Source organism: Balaenoptera borealis, assembly GCF_965194805.1.
Source record: "Balaenoptera borealis genome assembly, chromosome: 13".
In the NCBI taxonomy this organism is placed as follows: Eukaryota; Metazoa; Chordata; class Mammalia; order Artiodactyla; family Balaenopteridae; genus Balaenoptera; species Balaenoptera borealis.
In genome coordinates, this window is record NC_138870.1 from 41,607,310 (window position 1) to 41,629,082 (window position 21,773).

The 21,773-nt window shown below is 47.8% G+C and overlaps 1 protein-coding gene across 1 annotated transcript; it reads right to left on the reverse strand.

Annotated features, from left to right (window-relative positions):
- Positions 1-1,758: 1,758 nt before the first annotated feature.
- ARF3 (ARF GTPase 3) lies at positions 1,759-21,684 on the reverse strand. Its single transcript, XM_082352559.1, has 5 exons — positions 21,473-21,684; positions 6,525-6,764; positions 5,598-5,708; positions 5,236-5,360; positions 1,759-4,667 (listed from the first exon to the last, which is right to left on the reverse strand). Exons 2-5 carry the CDS (start codon positions 6,670-6,672, stop codon positions 4,506-4,508), a joined length of 546 nt encoding a protein of 181 aa, XP_082208685.1. The 5' UTR covers positions 6,673-6,764; positions 21,473-21,684; the 3' UTR covers positions 1,759-4,505.
- Between the last annotated feature and the right edge of the window lie 89 nt (positions 21,685-21,773).

The window sequence follows — 21,773 nt, forward strand, 5'->3', positions numbered from 1 at the left end:
CTGTCAGTTTTCTGCTTTGACCAGTCTAGGTACTTGAAACTGGTGACTCCCCAAAGCCTTCAGACCTTATACCTCTAGTCTGAAAAAGTCATACATACTCACACTCATTCTCCCTGTCACTGCCTCCATCCCACCTGGACCAATCCAAGTACTTCCAATGGCTTTCTCCAGGCTCATTTTAGAAGCTCCCTTGCCCAGATTATCCTGAAGTGGATGCTAGGCCCAGATCCTCTGCCACGCCATGAATGAAGAGCTATTCGTGCTCTGGGAAGACAAGGTGGCTGTTTGTCCTAAGAGCTGGATGCTAAACATTTACCTTCCAGGTTAAGTCTCCCTTTCATCTCCCCATGTCCCCCCACAACCCCAAAAGATGGAAGGTTTAAGCAAAAGCCACAAGAGAGCTCCCTCCACCTCCTTCCTGGCATCCTAGACCGCCTACCGAGGGACAGAGGGACTAGGTCATCCTCTTCCCCAAGTTGTCAGGGGTCAAAAGACCCCCACTGGCCTGCCATCCAGCTAAAGTCCTCTCCATTATCATTATCTTATGCGAGGTTGTAGCTCTAGAAGTTATCTATTTATTAGTATACAAATAACGTACTTGGGAAAGTGCTCCTAACTTATCAGTAACCTCAGTCACCAAGCAGGACTTTTGAGGAGCCTAGAAGCAGGAAAGCATCATCTGATTTTGAGGGGTAAGTGGGTAGTGTTCAAAGCTTAAGGGGTTAATAAAGTGATGTCTGGTTGGAGCAGTTTAAGGGTTTCATAAGGGCAGAAGCACTGGTCCTTGAGGGTGATGACTTATTTTAATAGCAAGAGAGGGGCTGAAAAGGAGAATTACCAGGGGAGGCAGCAGGGAGGTAACTGAATACAAATGATATACTTCACACTGGTACTTGGGGCTCTCAGACCTATTATATGCCTAAATCCTGTCCCTTTCCCATATCATCAGGTTGGGAAGACCTCTGTCCTCAAAGCTTAAGAAAGAGGTAAGAGTCGGGAAGGCCTGCCGCGCTCATCCAGACCTCACCCCCCCCACCCCAAGAAAGGGTAGCACCGCCCCTTTCTTTGCCTGAGTAATAGCAGGAGAGGAACACAGTAATGGTGGGAGTGGGATGGGAGGACAGAGGCTTGTCTTTTGCCTCGAAACATTATCTCTGGATGAGGCTTGGTCTCCTGACAATGGGGAACCACACACCTAAAGCAGAGGTGACGCAGGGCCATTGGCTGTAAGGAGGATCAAGTTCATTATACTACCCAGACCTCTACCCTTCAGGCTTACTCACTGCCAAAATCCAGAACTAGACGGGCGAGCAGACTCCAGTCTATGGATGAGGGGACCCTGTTCCAACTAGAAGCACCTGATGCGCAGGCCCGGGGAGATCTGAGAGTGGAGGCAGTGTGGGGCACTGCAAGTTCAGGGCCCTCTAGCTAATGAAGTCCGTAATGTCTACTAAAAGGTGATAAACATGGCTAAGTTCAGGGTTAAACCCTTTACAACTAGAAAGGCAAAGTCACGAAGCCCTCACACTCTGGGGCCCAATTCATTTAAGCTCCCTTTTGGGGTACGACGGGAAATAGTAAGCAGTGTGGAGATGAACCTAAGTTCCTCCATAACCTCACTCTCCCCATTCAAGGGTACCCTTTACCCCGCTGCTGAGAGAAAGAGCAGTCTGGAGAGCGGGACCAGAAGCAGAACTACCCTCACCATTAAACACTGTCCCATGGCTGCTGCACAAGCATGAAGGTCTGCTCCAGAGCTGCATAAAACAAGTTTAATTTCCAACCAGGGTCACAGTCATCGCGTATCCCACATTTTGAGCAAGGAGAGAGAAGGTGAGTTATTAAACATATACAGTCTACATTCCAGAGGAGGAAAAAAGAAGAGAAAAACCAGTTCAGAACTGCAGTTACCACTGTAACTCCACAAACTTTTAGGGGGGAAATTTAGGGGAAATCCCCAGGGAGAAGAAAGGCTGGAACAAAGGAAAGCAAAAAATTAAACCTACCGGAGGAGAGTGGGGGAGGGAGTGGGCAGAAGTGGAATGAAACACCCAATCCCAAAAGAGCTTTTAGGTGAATGGGAATGTAGAAAGGACCACCCCTGCCAAAGGCCTAGCAGCCTGGGATACTACCAAGATCACTTACTGCCCCCTGCTGGACAGATCCTCAAGCAGCACTTACGTAACCTCTAAGGCTGCTTCCTAACACCCTCAGCCCCACTAGTCCCTGAAGCCCCCAAAACCAAGGTGGGGGTGGGTCTAAAATGAGAAAAACCCATTTGGGACTGGCATCTACCTAGGCAGGGTCAGAGAGGGCGTGAGGCAGGAGAAGAGGCAAAGTCCCCACCAACCACAAAGGTACAGACTGAAGAATCCTAAGTAGGAAAGAACCAAGGAAAGGGGAGACAAATAGGCAACAGCAGTGATTAAGTTGAGAAGGCAAAGGAAAGGGTTCAGGGAGGGAGAGGCAACAGGAGCAGGAGCAAAAAAAATCTGACAAAATAGAGACAGAGGCAAAGAAAAAGTGTGGAGGGAAGTATCTGTGGGGTCAGGGGAATGAACGCATGTTAAAATGAGACAGAAGCTCCAGCACCCCCCTCCCCCCACCAAACACACATACACACGCATACACACATACACACAAAGGCCTAGAGAGCAAGAGACCTGCATACACCCGCTGCACCTTGGGTAAGTAACACATCACTAAGGAGCTGGCACTGGGGGAGACACCCCTGGAACCTCTCTTTCACAGTTCAGTCTGGGGTGGGCTGGGGGGTATTGATCCTCCTGCTGTAGACAAAGGTGACAGGAAGCCTAGTCCCATGGGGTGGGGCTTGGGACAGCCCTTCTGGGAAGGGGTCCCCCAGCCACGCTGTGGAGGCCCTGGGCCCTGACGTTAGCAGAAAGGTTACGGGCGGCCGTCTTGGAGCTCAGGGCGCAGCCAGCACACACAGGAGCCCACAGAAAAGCCACGGCTTCACAGAAACCGCAGAAGTCAGGACCCAGGCCAGGATCTCAGGGATAAGCGCCTCCTGTAGACAGAGACATAGTAGCAGCAGCTTCTGAACAACTACATCATAATGGAGGGAGGACTCTGAAGACCGCCGCATCCCACCAGCACCAACAACCACTTCAGAGTCCTATTCCCTCCATTCCAACGTCCAGATCCATTTATGGGAAGTGGGTGAAGAGGGCAGGGAAAAGCTGTTGGGATGGAGAGGGGGGAGAGCAGGATGGTCTGAGGGTCTGGAAACAGAAAATTTTCATCCTTCAGCACATCCTGGACTAGAGAGAACTGGAGAACAGGGGGATTGATACTGAGGTCTGCTATGTCACCCCCACTCCCCGCTCCTCATTAAACCAGCCAGCCAGCTCTGGTCAGACCAGCAGAACTACCAGGGTGAGGAAACTTCTGACAAAGGACAGATGAACCACCCAGCCCCAAGACCAGAAGATAGGGGGATAGGAAGGCAGGAATGGGACTGATCTGTGTATCACCTTCACCTAATAACAAGAGAGGATGAAGATGGAAAACCTGAGCCCCTCTCCCCAGTGCGCTGGGTCCCAAATACACCCCATGGTCTTGCTACCTATGCCCACCTCCCACCTAAAGCTCCTGAGGAACAGCTTTAAGGATGCGGGGGAGGATCATTTGAACACTCTGAGCTGGTAAGAGTGAGTGGGTTCCTCTCTCCTTCCCACTAAAAGGCAGGGCAGAATGGCATCTCCTTGGGAACAGTCATCTAGAGATAAATGCCACCCCCCTGCCCTAAGTGGGGTGGAGAGAGGGATAAAGGAAGATGGTGGCAGAAAGTCCATCATCTGTCCTATCATCCAGGAAAACACCTACCTGCAGAGGAGAGGAACCAGTGCAGGACTGGGGCAGCCTTCCCTCCCCCTCCTTCCCTTTATCTCACCAGCATGGGAGGGGAAGATGATAGGCGAGAGTGGGCAGTATCCTGGCTCCAAGCCCTGAGCTGCACTCCACCTCCTCCACCCGCTCCTTGGCCCCCATATATATCTCTCTATACAGATATATACACGCGCACACATGCACGCACACAAAGAGAGGCCCGTGCAATTTCCATGTAGAACAGGGGGAGAGCGGCAAAGGAAAGGAAGACGGGGAGCAGGAGAGGGGCCTATGGGGAGAGAGAAGGGACTCAGATGCCAAGAGCACACCAACCGGAGCCAAACGAAGCAAACTGGAGAGAATACCACATCCCACCTCCCAACCCCAGAGCTTGGGGAGGGGGGCACCCCATGAAACCATAACAACCTTGTTTTTGTTTTAAATCCGGTAAATTGGAATGATTCATCATTAGGACAGCAACTGGGGACTGGTCATGGATGGGGGAGGGGAGGGAAGGGGCGGCAAGGCTCTTGTTGGGCATGCGGACATGAAACCCAGGGCCCTGGCCACACTGGCAACAGGAAGGAAAGGGTAGGGCTGGGGCAGGGAGACAGTAGGGGTGGGTGGGGTGGTCAGATAGGGCTGTCTGGCTCTCACTTCTTGTTTTTGAGCTGATTGGCCAGCCAGTCCAGGCCTTCGTACAGCCCGTCCCCGCTGGTGGCACAGGTGGCCTGAATGTACCAGTTGCGGTGACGCAGGGAATGCAGGCCCAACTTGTCTGTGATCTCAGCAGCGTTCATAGCATTAGGCAAATCCTGGAGCACAAGGGAGACAAACAAAAAGGAGCTTCAGGATCTTTCGAAGGCTTCTAGAGCAACCATCTACCAAAGACTTGTAGACTAGCACCCTCTCCTCCTCCTTCAGTGTAGGAACCCAGAGCAAGATCCTAAAGAACTACTTTGGATTTAATCATCCTAGAACTCCGGATCCAAGGCACTAAAGGTCATTCCACTGAGGAGTTGGAAACCAAACATGGGTTGGCAGGGAAGTGGAGAGGTGATTCAGACTGGGCGTACAATCAGGTCTGTCTGACCGTAAGAGTGAGGGCAGTTCCACTAAAGTAGACAATAGGTAAGATAAAAGAGGGACAGGAGGTGAAGGTGAACCACACCAGTCCCTCTGGACAGAAATGTTGCTAATTAAAGCTGGGATGGGGTGGGGACAAGAAGAAGAGCATAAAGAAGCCAACTAATCATATTTCCCACACTTACAAAATTGAGAGCATGGTCATGGGGCTTCCCACACAATGGGCCCCAAGACCCCATGATTTCCACGGCCAGGCTGCCCTCTCTCAAACCCAGGGGTAGGAAGAAGATGTCACACCTGTTTGTTTGCAAAGACAAGGAGCACAGCGTCCCGGAGCTCATCCTCTGCCAGCATCCTCATCAGCTCCTCCCGGGCCTCATTTACTCGCTCCCGATCATTGCTGTCGACCACAAATATCAACCCTAGGGAGGCAGAACATGGGCTGCACAGAGACGCCAGATCAACTCCCCTCCCCCACCACCAAAAGAAAACACCCTCCTTATACCCTCCAAATATCTGCTCCCTTTTTCTCCTTGTCTCCCACCCCTAGTAACTGCAGCAGGGCAAGAGTTGGTTACCGATAACCAAGAACAATAGCCATACTCTCTGCTCACACCCAACCAACCCATGCCAGTCCATAGGCAATTCACATGCCCTACCTTGGGTGTTCTGGAAGTAGTGTCTCCAGAGAGGCCGAATCTTGTCCTGGCCACCCACATCCCAAACTGTGAAGCTGATGTTCTTGTACTCCACTGTCTCCACGTTGAACCCTTTGGCAAAAACAGACAATGGTCACTTGGCCTGAAACACCAGGCCTGCACACGATGCCCCAGTGGGTTGTTTGTTTCCCCCAGCCATGGCCATGTCCTAGCAAGGGAGAGAAAGCTAAGGCTTCCTCAGACCTGGTGTTCCTTGACTTAGTAGTGTGAAGGCCAAAAAGAAAACCTAAGAGAAGCGGAAGAGGACGAAGAGGGCCAGTCAGGAAGTTCACAATCACCTGGGTGAGACAACCTTCCCCATTCATTCTCTCAGTTTTTGACTCTCCCTCCTGCAAAAGAAATGACTCAGCCCCACTCCTGTACCTTGGCCACCAGAGTCTGCCTCAGCTAAGAAGTGGGGCCTGTGAGGCAGAGTGAAGAACAGGAAGTGAGCTATAGTCCTGGAGCCCCAAATACAGAACCAGCTGCTGATGACGATCTGGAGCCGCCTTTACAAGGCAAATGTTCTCTCTCCCGCAGACAGGTCTTAACCGGGATCAGGGCCACCAAGGATCTAAACTGAAGCAATTCCAGGCCTCTGGCAGGAACATCAAAGCCCTTCACCTGCTTTTCAAACAACAGAGAACAAACCAGCTCAGTGCCTGAGGGCCGCTGTTGGGTGCCAGGCTGAAGTTCCCGCATTAGAGAGGGTCAGGGTAGATAGGCAAACAGCAGCCCCAGCACCTGCTAGTAAGCTAAATAACCATTCTTCCCTGAACCCCACAAACTGCAAGGACTTGCCTGGTGGCCAGATAGGGGATCTAGGAATAGGCCCCCTGTCTGGCTCAGCGGTTGGCATGAAAGCCTACAGCCAAGCTGTGCCCTTACCAATGGTGGGGATGGTGGTGACGATCTCGCCCAGTTTTAGCTTGTACAGGATGGTGGTCTTTCCTGCGGCATCCAGGCCCACCATCAGGATGCGCATCTCCTTCTTCCCAATCAGGCTCTTGAGAAGGTTTCCAAAGATATTACCCATGATCACAGCAGCCGCTTTCTGAGGACAGTAGGGCGCAGTGAGGGCAGTGGCAGTCTGGTTTTGGCTTGGTCCGTGGTATGGAGGACTTGATCCTAGGCAAAGAAATGCAAACTTATTACCACCATCTGCTTGTCAGGATTTCACATTAATGACACCGGCTAAAGTCATGGCTGGAGCTCTTTCATGACAAACTGAGAGCCTGAGGGTACTAAGAAGATCAAGGCCCACTCAGACACATCCTGAGCCTTTGGGAGCAGAGATAAAGCAGTGAACATTCACGACCCCTGTTTCTGCCAGTAATCTACCCATGTGACTTTGGATGAGTTGTTTCACCTGTCCTTATCTGCACCTGTAAATGGAGGGGGTTGAACTAGATGATTTCTAAAGTCCCTTCAGTCCTGACATTCTACACTATACCCCAAGGCATTGGGAGATCATTAATGCCTCTCCCTCCCCCAACCTTACCCTGAGACTTCTGGAAAGGGTGGGAGAGGAGGGAGTGGAATGAGGAGTGACTCCTAACGAGGTTCAGGCTTGCCAGGTTCCCAAGGTTTATGCTCTCAGCTCTAATCAAGACACTCTGCTTCTTCCCTTCCTATATTTCTACACCGTCCTTTTACACACCAAAATTAATGAGGAAGAAATAAGAAAGCAGCGCTCCTAAAAGAGGCTGATCTTTTCCACTCTGTGAAATGCCAGCTGCTAACGTCGTGCCCTGTTCCTACAACGGTGCACTGAGAGCTGGGAGACGGGGTGGCGAGAGGCTGCCCCTCAGTCCTCAGCCAGGTAGGTCCTAGGCTCGCCGTGGCCCATCCCAGGACAGCTGCTCCACGTGGCCACCTGCAGTGAGGCAGTCAGCTCATCCTCTGCTTCTGCCCTAACCCCCTTCGGTCTATTCTCCACAGAGCAGCCAGACTGATTTTAAAGCCGAAACCAGGTCATGTTGCTCCTCTATTCAAAACCCTCTCTGGGCTTCATAGCTCCTTTTCAGTAAAACCCAAAGCCATACCAAGGCCTATAAAGTCCGGCACAATCTGCATTCCCGTTTCTCTCATCAGATCTACTCTCCCCTGTGCGTACTCCACTTCAGTTCCCCAATACTTTCTTGCCTCAAATCTTTTGTCCTTGCTATTCACTCTGCCTGGAATGCTCCTCTCCCAGACAGCCTTCATGCAGCACTCCCTCACTTCCTTCAGGCATCTGTTCGACCGTCACTTTATCAAAGAGGCCTTCCATAACCACCTATAACACACACACACCACTCTCTACACCATTTATCCCACTTTATTTTTCTTCATAGCATTTATCACCATCTGACATGTTACATATTTGTTTCCTGCTGTACTGTTTTTCCCTCCTACTGTAACGTCAGCTCCTTATCTATTTTGTTCCCTGCTGTGTTCCCTACCTTGACTAGTACCTGGCACACAGTAGTTGAATAACTGAACTAACTCCCAGGTCTCTACTGACCTGACTAGCAGTTCACTCAGGTTAGACATTTCTGCCTGCTACATAATAGGGAAAAATGAAGGGAGCAGTTAGAACACCACAAAAGTACAAAATGCCTATCTGCCCACCCCATCCACTGCCCCCGACAGACAGAATCAGAGTCATTCATTCCCTCTCTTCTTCCCTCCCTTCTCTATGGCTCAGGACAGCCACAGAAATGAATCTTTGAAACAACAATGAAACGGGGGTTCAGAATCACCTGTGCCAGCCAGTTCTCTGGGCCTGCGGGAGACATGCATCAGCGGGCAGCTTATTCAGCAGTCACCATATGCCAGCTGCTGGCATTCTCTACAGAGTCTAGGAACCAGAGATATACACACGCACACCCCCAAACCCAGCAGGCGAAAGAACAGGTCAAGACAGAGTGCACACAAACCCAAGAATGTGAAAGGTGGATGGGGAGGAATCCTATTTACAAGCTAAAGCATGGCGGGGTTTGGTGGGAGTTTAGTTGTTTTTTCAAAAACGATTTCAGGTTTTTTTTTGTTTGTTTCCTACTCTCCTCAGTTTGCAGCGAATTCCAGACTAGTACAAAGGAGCCAGATCAACAGTCCCTGGAGACCAAAGTACTCGTTTGTCCAAAAAACAGAAACAATGAGTGCTTATGGAGTGTTTCATCTTCAAAGACCTCCCCAGACATCCACTAATGAGCCAGGCATGGTGCTCCGGGTAGGTTCCGCAGATGAGCCCTGCCCCTGACCCAGAGCGCTCACACCCCAGGGGGAGGGCCTGGCTCAACTTTGGCCTCAACTTCAGCCAAGTCGCCCACTAGCCATCCTCCCTGCTCATCCTGCCTCAACCACCCAGGCAGACAGATTCCCGAAGATTTCCTGAGGCAGGAGGGGACACCTGCCCAGCTAAGATCAGATCCCACCAACCTTGGTAATCTGTGGTAGTCAGACTTCTGGTTCTGCTGCCGTCACTTCCAGAAATTTAGACCTTCCCCAAGTCTTCCTAGTTTTTATCTTGTCTCCAGCTCAGGTGTCATCTCCTTCAGCTCCAGATGATACTTTGCTTTAAAGCTTAAGTAACAGGCTTTGGCCCAGACTCTGAATTGAATTTATACCATACATTTATCTTGCTTTCCTTCATGACTGGAACTGTTGCTGGCTAAATGATTACCAACTGTGAGTCGAGTAGTGGCTGAAAGATATCCCTTGCCCCAGAACATGCATACACTGTCCTTTGGTTTGCTCCTTTGCTAAGCTATCATGCTAAAGTCTTGGTTCAGAATCTGATCCCAGTGTTACACTTATTTCTGTTTTCTGGCATGCTACATAAAGCACCCTGAATTATCTGAACCACTCAAGTGGCACTATGTTATGGAGTTTTTTCTTCTTTTATAAGTCTGTATATTTACTGTCTCCCCAATTTAACTGTGTACTCACCATGGGCAAGGACTATGCCTTTTATTTATTTTGGATCTTTCCTTGCTCCCAGTGCCAAGCCCACAGTAGGAGTTTAATCAAGCACACTGGCTAATTTTAGCCTCATCTGAGGATGTCCTTATATCATTTCTTCTGTCCTAGCAGTTATCTCCGTGTAATGCACAGATGGTTGCTTAGCTTTCCTGTCAATTCTTGGCCATTTTCCACACTTACTGACCCCAAGACTGGTTTGGGAAAGCCATGAAAGGATTAGAAGACTAAAATTGGTAAAATTTTCTCTTGCCATTTAATACTCAGTGGGGCTGATAGATAACAAACGAAATATTCAAGTAGTTACCATGTGTCCCCCATGGCAGCCCAAACCCTTGAAATTAATGGACATTACAACTCTTCTTTAATATAATCAGGAGCTTGACTCAGATGAACATTCCAAACGGGGTGTTGGCTTTCTTGTCTTGGCTTTCCCTGTCCCTGCCTGTTTCCAGATAGCATACTGCCCCTACCCTCAGGATGGTGGCAACTTTCAGCTTTGTGCCATGAATACAAATCTATGGCTATATAGCCAATTCTCACTTTCACCATAATGCATTCCTAGAGAAAGCTCTGGGAAGCAGATGGCAAACAAACAAACAAACCCTGGATTGTATCCTTATGTACTGTACTGCCTGTAGTCATTCTCTTTTGCCACAGATGGCACTCCTGTGTCAACAGGGCAAAATACCAGGGTTCTATGGGCTGGTAGAAACAGGAAGCAGTTAAAACTAAAGGTGAGTGGCTCAAGATGAAAAATGGAATATAGTCACATCTCTATTAACAAAGAGTATGTCTCAACATTCTATTTTACAGTTACAAACTTTGTTATCTCCTCCGTGTGCGACACTGCAGGAGTTCAACCAAGCACACTGGCTGATTTAAGCCTCACCTGAGGATGTCCTCACTGACAATCACTTACTGCCCCCAATCCCTCTCTCCCACCCTCCAGGAGGGGCAGGTCGTTGCTGTCACTGACTGTTCAGTTATCCGGACTTGAGGCATGCCTGCCTCACCCTCCAGGGGATTCTGAGAGTCACAGCTCAGTCTGCCACACACACTGCCCACTCCTGAAGCAGGCATGTGTCCTGAGACACCCCGACGGGACTCCTGATCCAGTACCTCCTCTTCAGGCTGCATGGGCCCAGGGAAAGGACGACCAGAGCCTCCCAAATCCTGTGCTGCCCAGGCAGGGTGCACTAAACTGCAGGGTGCAGCTTTATTCCCAAACAATCTTCAAATTGAGATATCACTAAGAGAGATGCTATTTTTAGCACAGCCAATGGAGCAGACCAAAAAATTTAAGAAAACCAAAGCAGGGTCTGCCTGTATTTAGTTTCCTTAGTGCAGCTGGCTTGTGACCTCTGTAAACTTTCCAAATTTTTGCCTCAAGAGCACTGTAATCAGCACACAAGAACTCCTAGATTAGTATCTCAATGAATTCTATTAGACTCAAAGATTTCCCAAAGCCAAGAAACAGCTTCTGATGTCAGCTTCCATCCATTCATTAAACATTTATTGAGTATAATGAACCAGGGATACAGAGGAAGACAGTTTCTGCCTTCATGAAACTCAGTCAATGGGAGAGAAAGACTAGGAAACAGAGGATTACTGTGTGAGGATAAGAGCGGGATAAGCACATAGTTTTATGGGGACAGAAAGCTGGAGCAGTTAATCAAGACTGGAGGATAAAGGACGATTCCCAGACATGATTCTCAGGTCACACCTGAGCTGACTCTTAAAGGAAGAATAGGAAATAATCAGACACTAAGGAATAGGGAAGGTGGGAGAGGGAACAGAGTGTGCACAGGCACAAAGACTTGAGTTAGAGAGAGCATTTATTAGCCAAAGCCAGGTGCAACTGGGAGGTCGTTTATGTGGATGCAGCATGGTGAGTAAAAGGAAGGGATGAGGCTGGAGAGAGAAGCAGGAGCTAGATCATGAAGGGCCTTAAAGGTCATACTGAGTAACATGATCAGATACGTGCTTTAGAGACCATTCTGGGCTTCCTGGGTGGCGCAGTGGTTAAGAATCCGCCTGCCAATGCGGGGGGCACGGCTTCAAGCCCTGGCCCGGGAAGATCCCACATGTCGCGGAGCAACTAAGCCCGTGCACCGTAACTACTGAGCCTGCGCTCTAGAGCCCGCGAGCCACAACTACTGAAGCCCATGCACCTAGAGCCCGTGCTCCGCAACAAGAGAAGCCACTGCAATGAGAAGCCCGCACACCACAACGAAGAGTAGCCCCCACTCGCCACAACCAGAGAAAGCCCGTGCACAGCAACGAAGACCCAAGGCAGCCAAAATTAAAAAATAAAAAATAAATTAAAAAATAAAGATCATTCTGGGGCTTCCCTGGTGGCGCAGTGGTTAAGAATCCGCCTGCCAATGCAGGGGACACGAGCCCTGGTCCGGGAAGATCCCACATGCCACGGAGCAACTAAGCCCATGCACCACAACTACTGAGCCTGTGCTCTAGAGCCCGCGAGCCACAACTACTGAGCCCGCAAGCCACAATTACTAAAGCCCGCACGCCTAGAGCCCGTGCTCCGCAACAAGAGAAGCCACTGTAATGAGAAGCCGGCGCACTGCAACGAAGAGTGGCCCCCGCTCGCCGCAACTAGAGAAAGCCCGCGCGCAGCAACAAAGACCCAACTCAGCCATAAATAAATAAATAAATAAATAAACAAACAAACAAACAAACAAAAAGAAAGACCATTCTGACAGCAGTTTAGGGAATACGTTAAAAGGGGGAAAGACTGTAAGCATAGAGACCACTTGGGAGGTACAGTAATACAGATAAGAAAAGTTCTGAAACAGAGGTGGCAATAGAGAGGACAGGACAGATGTGAAACAACAAAATAGTAAAATCCACAGGATTTAATGACTAATTAAACGTAGGAAGGAAGAGGAGAAGAGTCAAAGATGATTCCCAGGTTTCTGGCCTGTGTGCTTCAGTGGCAATTCTTTAGGCAGAAAACATAAGAGGAACAGATCTGAGAGTGAAGATGTTTGTTTTTAGATTAACGTGAAGTTTGAGGTGCTAAGGTATGAAGCTCAGGAGAAAAGTCTGGCCTGGGTATATAGACTCATCTGCATAGATAGTAACTGAAGCCCCAAGAGGAACCAAGATGATCCAGTATGACAGCAGTTACCGGCTGCCTACCAACAGCCACCTTCCCCTTCTTTCTGCTAACAGAACCCCTACTTTGTTCAGATGTTGGCAGGGAGTGGGTATGAACTACCCCTCACCAGCCCTAGGGTATGAAAACTGATCAGCTGAAGGGTTGTGGGCATTCCATTTCTCTTGCCAGTGACTGAGTCACGAATGGTTAGGCACTAATTCTGGGCAATAAGATGTAAGGAAAGTCTGCTGGGAGTATCTGGGAAAGTTTTCCTCAGTCTTAAAAAAGAACATATGTCAATGCTCTCTTGTCCGGCCTTTGGATGTTAATGTAGAAGGGTGAGATGCTGGAGTATCTTGGGTACATGAAGGGACAGACATAAGAACACTAGGATATCAGAGCAGAAAAACTGAGAAAACTTGGGTCCTTAATAACACTGTTAAGTTGCTGGATTAAAAAAATAAATAAAAAGTTATGTGGCAGCCTGGAAGGGAGGGGAGTTTGGAGGAGAATGGATACATGTATATGTATGGCTGAGTCACTTCGCTGTGCACCTGAAACACAGCAACGATTAACACTGAAATTAACGATTAACATTGTTAATCGGCTATACTCCGATATAAAATAAAAAGTTAAAAAAAAGTAAGTGTTCTACCCCTGGACTACTTCTGTGTGTGGTAGAATATACATAACATAAAATTTACCATTTTAGGGACTTCCCTGGTGGTCCAGTGGTTAAGAATCTGCCTGCCAATGCAGGGGACACAGGTTCGAGCCCTGGTCCAGGAAGATCCCGCATGCCACGGAGCAACTAAGCCTGTGCGCCACAACTACTGAGCCTGCGCTCTACAGCCTGCGAGCCACAACTACTGAGCCCACGTGCCGCAACTACTGAAGCTCGCGTGCCTAGAGCCCGTGCTCCGCAACAAGAGAAGCCACCACAATGAGAAGCCCCCGCACCTCAACAAAGAGTAGTCCCCACTCGCCGCAACTAGAGAAAGCCTGTGTGCAGTAACGAAGACCCAATGCAGCCAAAAATAAATTAATTAAATAAATAGATCTTTAAAAAAAAAAATTTTACCATTTTAACCATTTTTAAGTGTACAGTTCAGTGGCATTAAGTACACTCACACTATTGTGCAACCATCACCACCACGCATCTCCAGAACTTTTTCATCTTCTCAAACTGAAACTCTGTACCTATTAGACAATAATCCCCCTCTCCCCAGCCCCTGGAAACAACCACTCTACTTTCTGTTTCTGAATTTGACTATTCTAGATATCTCATAAATGTGGAATCAAACAATATTTGTCCTTTTGTATCTGGCTTATGTCACCTAGACTTCTTGCTAGATGTTTAATAAATCCTTTGATTGTTTGAGCCACAGGTGTGTTTTCTATCTTTTGCAACTGATACATCTTAATTGATATATCTAGGGAGAGCGTGTACAGTGAGACAGGAGAAAAGGCCAAAGGCAGAAACCTAGGGCACATCAACATTTAAAGCAATGGGCAAAAAAGAAGGCCAGGAAAGAAAGTAGGAAGCAACCAAAAGAGTAGAAAGGAAATCAAGAGAGTGAGACATCAGAGACACCAATGAGGAAAGAACATTAAAAAAAAAAAGGAGGGTCAAAGGCTGTAGAAAGGTCAAATTAAGATAAGGCCTGAAAAATACCTACTGAACCTAGCTACTAGGCAATCAGTGATGACCTTGTTATAAATTAGAACATATCTAACTAAAATTAGCCTCCATTTAACTCAACTAGCAGCATTTAGACTCAAGCCAGAATCCTACGCCAGTTTCCCTTCTAGTCCGAAAGGAAGACTCCAGTACAGGATGACCTGAAGGAGGCCACAACACCAAGTGAAGAAGGATTCTAAATCGCCCTGATAAAGACCCAAACACCGAGAAAGGGTATGGCTTTTCCTATGGACAACCTCAGCAAGTTAGTCAGAGCAGAGCATTAAGTCTGCTTCAGAATACATGACTTCGCTAGATAAAACAGCGACTGGATAAAAACTAGACTCATTTGTTTCCTTGGAACATTCTGTGGCACTATCCTCTCACCAAAGCTTTCAGCTTGCCCTATTCTTAGAATCTGACCAGTTTACAACTGCACCATCTCCTGATATTCAATGGCTGCTCCAATGCCCACATCGATAGCCTTGGATATCCAGAATACTGTACTTTGCTAATTACAAAATCACTTAAATTCCATGAGTAATCAGCCTAAAGCCCTAGTAAATCTTTGCCCCAATCTGGTCCCACTATGCAGGTCAAGATGGAATTGCCAATCTTAAAATTTGTGTGGAGACACAGAAGACCCCGAATAGCCAAAGCAGTCTTGAGGGAAAAAAACGGAGCTGGAGCAATCAGACTCCCTGACTTCAGACTATACTACAAAGCTACAGTAATCAAGACAATATGATACTGGCACAAAAATAGAAATACAGATCAATGGAACAAGATAGAAAGCCCAGAGATAAACCCACGCACCTATGGTCAACTAATCTATGACAAAGGAGGCAAGGATATACAATGGAGAAAAGACAGTCTCTTCAATAAGTGGTGCTGGGAAAACTGGACAGCTACATGTAAAAGAATGAAATTAGAACACTCCCTAACACCATACACAAAAATAAACTCAAAATAGATTAGAGACCTAAATGTAAGACCGGACACTATAAAACTCTTAGAGGAAAACATAGGAAGAACACTCTTTGACATAAATCACAGCAAGATCTTTTTTGATCCACCTCCTAGAGTAATGGAAATAAAAACAAAAATAAACAAATGGGACCTAATGAAACTTCAAAGCTTTTGCACAGCAAAGAAAACCATAAACAAGACGAAAAGACAACCCTCAGAATGCGAGAAAATATTTGCAAACGAATCAACGGACAAAGGATTAATCTCCCAAATATATAAACAGCTCATGCAGCTCAATACTAAAAAAACAAATAACCCAATCCAAAAATGGGCAGAAGACCTAAACAGACATTTCTCCAAAGAAGACATACAGATGGCCAAGAAGCATATGAAAAGCTACTCAACATCACTAATTATTAGAGAAATGCAAATCAAAACTACAATGAGGTATCACCTCACACCAGTTACAATGGGCATCATCAGAAAATCTACAAACAACAAATGCTGGAGAGGGTGTGGAGAAAAGGGAACCCTCTTGCACTGTTGGTGGGAATGTAAATTGATACAGCCACTATGGAGAACAGTATGGAGGTTCCTTAAAAAACTAAAACTGGAATTACTATATGACCTAGCAATCCCACTACTGGGCATATACCCAGAGGAAACCATAATTCAAAAAGACACATGCACCCCAATGTTCATTGCAGCACTATTTACAACAGCCAGTTCATGGAAGCAACTTAAATGCCCATTGACAGACGAATGGATAAAGGAGAGGTGGTACATATATACAATGGAATATTACTCAGCCATAAAAAGGACTGAAATTGGGTCATTTGTTGAGACGTGGATGGATCTAGAGACTGTCATACAGAGTGAAGTAAGTCAGAAAGAGAAAAACAAATATCATATATTAACGCATATATGTGGAACCTAGAAAAATGGTGCAGATGAACCGGTTTGCAGGGCAAAAACTGAGACACAGATGTAGAGAACAAATGTATGGACATCAAGGGGGGAAAGCGGCGGGTGGGGGCAGGGGTGGTGGTGGTGTGATGAATTGGGAGATTGGGATTGACATGTATACACTGATGGGTATAAAATGGATGACTAATAAGAACCTGCTGTATAAAAAAATAAAATTAAATTTAAAAATTAAAAAAAAAAAAAAGATGGGGCTTCCCTGGTGGCGCAGTGGTTGAGAATCCGCCTGCCAATGCAGGGGACACGGGTTCGAGCCCTGGTTTGGGAAGATCCCACATGCCGTGGAGCAGCTGGGCCCGTGAGCCACAACTACTGAGCCTGCGCATCTGGAGCCTGTGCTCCGTAACAAGAGAGGCCGCGATAGTGAGAGGCCCGCGCACCGCGATGAAGAGTGGCCCCCACTTGCCGCAACTAGAGAAAGCCCTCACACAGAAACGAAGACCCAACTCAGCCATAAATAAATAAATAAAAATTAAAAAGCAGATTAAAAAAAAAAAAAAAAGAGCTCCTGCTTTAAAAAAAAAAAAAAAAAAAAAAAAAGATGGACTTGCCAGTGAACAGGTGAAACAGGAGGCCATGATTTGGACAAGGCCACCCATCATAGAGCAGCCTAAGGATACAGAAGACAGGGAATCACCTGCCTTGAGCGATAAGAGCCAAATGTGATCCCTTAGTACCTCAAACACACTTCTACTCTAGGACTTACCACAGAATGTTTTATTCACCTTTGTGTGTTTTGCTTCCCAGAGCTGGAACTTCCCAAATAATGTGCCTTTAATGCAATACAGGTCAGCTGGAGATACTGATCCCGTCAATACTGGACAGCTAGGCAGGGCTTAGGGTGGCTAGAGCCCATGGGCCAGTCATCTCAGGTTGCAAGCAGCTATGCCTGTTTCACTATTACCATTTTCTCTGTATGCCATGGTGGGAAAAAGTTTGGGAAGTACTTCACTAGACTCTCAGTCCCTTGCCAGCAGGGACCATGCCTTATTCATGTTTCATGTTCCCAGCACCCAGCTCCATGACTGATCTGCAGCTAGTGACTGATACGCTTGTTGCTGAACACGGTTCTACTGATGATGGCAAACGTCTGTGAGGTTGAGGAAGACAGTATTCTTTAGGTGATCTCCAATCCTTTTCCTGTATCTGACAAACTGGAGAAGTGGCTTCCACGTTCTCAGAGCCCTAGGGTTCCCTGGATGGGATTCAGAGCCTGCCTGGGGGAAAGGGAGAACTATATGAGAGGCTCTAATTATGTTCCGCCACTCTCCACCACTACCACAGCAGCAGCACTTTTATGCATTTTACGTATCAGACTTCAAATAAGATTTTATATAAGGTAAAGTTCAATTGCTTTTTTTTTTTTTAAGTGGAGGATAGGGGACAAAACCACTCCAATAGAGAGCAAATGTACTTCTGCATCCTAAATCATGTTGAAATTTAAACATTTATGCTTGACACTCTTGTGTTTAAGCTCATAAAGGACAGGTTATGGGAATTCCCTGGAGGCCCAGTGGTTAGGACTCCGCGCTTTCACTGCCGAGGGCCCGGGTTCAATCCCTGGTTGTCAGGGAACTAAGATCTGCCACACCCAGGCATTTCACCTTTCTTCAGGAATATGGTGCTAATGGTGGATCCCTGAAATCTTGAGCCATTTCCCTTCTGGTCCATATGGTGCAAGCAGATCCTTTGCAGAAGTCCATGCCAAATCTCTTAACACCTTCATAGACTCCCTACCTCAGTCAGTTCTTTCCTAGACTACAATACAAAGCCTTCAAACATTTGTAGAACTTCCTCCAAAAGCTCCCCATGTCCTTTCATTATCAAAAAGCTTTATTAGCATTCTACCTATATTTGCAATAGATGTTGGAAAAGGTACAGTAGACAGAATTACAGATATCGCAACTCTGGATCTTAATACAGTACATTCTGAAACAAAGGCAGACATTTAAAGGAGATATGACTAAGTGAAAAGAGTGGCCCAGGAAATGGAGGATGCTGAAATACTAACTGAAATCTAAAATAATGGGAGCCAGGAAACTAAATGCCCAACCTAGGACAATCAGGGTGCTCTTTTATGGAAGAGTCAACCATTACCTCAGAGTCACACTGACCTTTCTACCATGAACACTATTTTTGAGCCCCCATATCCTCACCCTACATCCAAGTTGATAGTTCAGGGCCCCTGCCTTGCTCCAGCTTCACCTCCCACTCAGGCAACAGGAGCTGCCTCTGTGAGGCTGATGCTGAAAAAAAGATTTCATTGCTCGTAAGCCTACGACCAGCACAGAAAGTCATGGTAACAATCATCCCTCTACACAGGCGCTTCAGGCGGCAAGTTGTTCTTTTGTAAACCTCCTCTTTAAGGCAGCCCTGAGTGCTCATGTTATTATTTCTATGATGATGGTGATTATTAATAGCAGCTAACATTCACTTGAGGCTTACTATGTGTACTTTGTATAATACTAAGTGCTTTACATGTATTACCTCATTTAATTCTCATGCCAACACTATGAATAGGTACCATCATTATCATACTCTTTACAGATGAGGAAAATGAAGCTAAAAGAGGACAAATAATTTCACCAAAATCACACAACTAGTAATTAGCAGAGGCAGGATTTGAACTCAATTTTGTCTGATTCCAAGGTCCACACTCTTAATTACCATACCATTTTGCCTCTAAATTCACTTGAAATAAAAATGGTGAAGGGAACTATGCGTACACCTGAAACTAAAACAATATTGTAAATCAACCATACCTCAATTAAAAAAAAAAAAAATGGTGAGGAAAGCCAAATACAGTGACATGTTTTGAGTCTCAAGCCTCTTGACATCCATTTCTAAAGGTATATGAGGAAGCAGATTCCACAATTTCCCTCAGTTACTGATTCAGCTTGAACAAACCTGGTTTTAAAGAACTTCCTCCTTCTGACCAACAAATCCCACCCACTGTCCTCTGAGTCCATTTTCTCTATTATGACTGCAGTGGAAGAGACTAGCAGAGGTAAACACACTTTATGACCCTTTGTGCACTTAAGACTTCACTTCCACTCTTTCTAGCCTGCTGTCTGCTCTCCTTTACACTTGCATTCAGTTTAATAATAGCAGCTACCATTCACTGGCACCAATTCTATGCCAGGCACCACATACATACACTGGCTCCCTTCTCCATAATTACCAGGATCCCAATCTACAGACAACACTCTGAAGGACTTAGGTCTAATGGAGAGACCCCTTTGCCCACAATGGGGAAGCAGGAGATCTGGGATTTCTGATAAATAATGACTGTGTTCTAATATTTTTCTTTTGGGGTCTTACTTTCATTATCCATGACTGTTTTGTGCCTCTTAGGAAGGTGGAGAGACCAAGACATCTTAATTACAAAGGCTAAGGACCTTTACACCCTCACTCAGCTATTTTCAGGCACTCTCCCTGACAGCCAAGCCCTCTCCTCTTTCCTTAAACTGTGGTCAGAAAACCAGAGTTCTATTCATTCACATCCTGTATTCATCATGAGTGCCTACAGTGTGCACAGACAGTGTGGGAGATACAAGATGAGATCCAATTCCTGCACTCAAAAAGCTTCTCTTTGGAAAAGCAAGACATACACATAAAAATTTTGACTACGCAAGGTAATAACTCTATGCTGGGAGGCAGGAGGCATGTGTATATGGGATACAGGAGGACCCTTCCCAGCTGAATCCACGGTCAATGATCCATTCTGTGAAAAGGTGGATCAGCTTCTTTCTTAGAGTGAGCTTTTCTAGACGTGTTATTCAAACTCGGGTCTAAGGTACAATGACCAATTCACTGACCCATTCCAGTCATAGCAAGTGGAGACCCCCCAACAACAAGCTCAAGACAAAATGGCAGCAAAGACTGTCAACACCTGATTAGGGACACAGAAGGAAGTATGCAGAGACTAGATTCTGCCCTGTTGCACTGACCCAAGCAATCAGACTCCTGCAGAAGATCTCCTACCAAATAAAACTTTCATGCCATAGACCAGGGGTGACCCAATCCAACCGCGGCAGAGACAGGTTTTAAGTTACATTTCTCCCTCACCCGATGACCTCACTATTTCTTCTCACTCCTGACCACATACCACACTCCTCCTGGCCTGGCCAGAGAGAGACCAGCAGTAATACAACCCAGAAAGAAGGCAACTCCCCCAAAAGAGGAGCTACCACTTTGCTAATCAAGTGGCCCGTTTTCAGCAGGGAATTCCACACACCCCCGCCCCCTTCCCGCAGACATTGGTATAAGCAATGGCTCCATTTTCTGTTCCGGGAATCCTGGTACTTCCTAAAGAAAGAAAGCGGATTGGAAGACAGAAACTCAGAGCCAGTGACAAGATGCTCCCTCCTCCTGTGAGACCGCCCCCGCTTCGCCTGGGGGAGGAAGGCACCACCTCTCTTCTCCAAGCAAGATCAGATCCCCTCCCCCTCCTCCTGCCTCCTCTCCTCTTGCTCCCCACCTGCTGCCCTCTTCCCGACGTGCGGTCCCCAAGACCCGAAAGCTCAGCCTCCACCAGAATAGTGCCCCTGGGGTGCCCCACTAGCCTGTGTTCCCGGTTAATCCCTAAACCCCCTAAGCACCCCTGCGCCACGATGGGGGGAGGGGGTGTCACCATAGCAAGGCTTCTCTCTGGTCTATTACTCAGGTGGAGGGGGAGAAGGGGTAGGAAAAAGCGACATTCCCTAGCCCTTTAATAAGAAAAGGATACAAAACAGCCATCACCGCCCCCGCGTCACCTCACCTTGGACTGCTTTGCTCCCCCTTAACCCCAACCCTTCAAAAGCCCACCTCCTGGAGGCGAGGGGAACCTAACCGCAGCCCAGGTCGCCCCCTTGTGCGAGGCGGAGGACAAATCCATGTGCGCCCTCCACCCCCACCCCAGCTCCGTGTCCTTCAAATGCGGGGGCAGGCGTGTGGCTGGCCCGGCGGCCCCTCTCCGAGCTCTCTGGTGGGAAGGACCACACCGGCCCATGCCAAGCAGTGCCGGGCGGGCGGGCGAGCGAGCGGGGGTGGGGGTGGGGGTCTATCTTCTCAGCTCCCACCCCGAGTCTCTCCTCTACCGGGACCCGCCTTCCCTCCTCCCCAGCCCCTCACCTGTTCCTGCTCCCAGCTCCGCCGCTGCGGCCGCCGCCTCCGCCCCCGCAGGTTCCGCTCGGCTCTCGCTCCACTCTCTCCGGCTCCCTCCGCCGATTTCAGCGCGGCTGCTCCCCTGGCCCCGCTCCCGGCTCCCTCCTTCCTTCCCTCCACCTAGCACCGGAAACCGCGACGGCTACAGGAGCTGTGCGGCGCACCCTCACCCCCAGACCAGGATACTTCCCACCTCCCCGATCGCGCGAGAACTGCGCGGCGGCGAGCGGCAGTTCTCGCGAGATCCATCACCATGGCAGCTGCTGCA

Excerpts from the sequence above, each read along its gene's own strand:
- ARF3 (XM_082352559.1), bottom strand. The coding sequence starts at position 6,672 with ATGGGTAATATCTTTGGAAACCTTCTCAAGAGCCTGATTGGGAAGAAG. Across the intron at positions 5,709-6,524 it reads CACCACCATCCCCACCATTG|GGTTCAACGTGGAGACAGTG; the intron begins GTAAGGGCACAG and ends TTTTTGCCAAAG. Across the intron at positions 4,668-5,235 it reads TTGTCTTTGCAAACAAACAG|GATTTGCCTAATGCTATGAA; the intron begins GTGTGACATCTT and ends CTTGTGCTCCAG.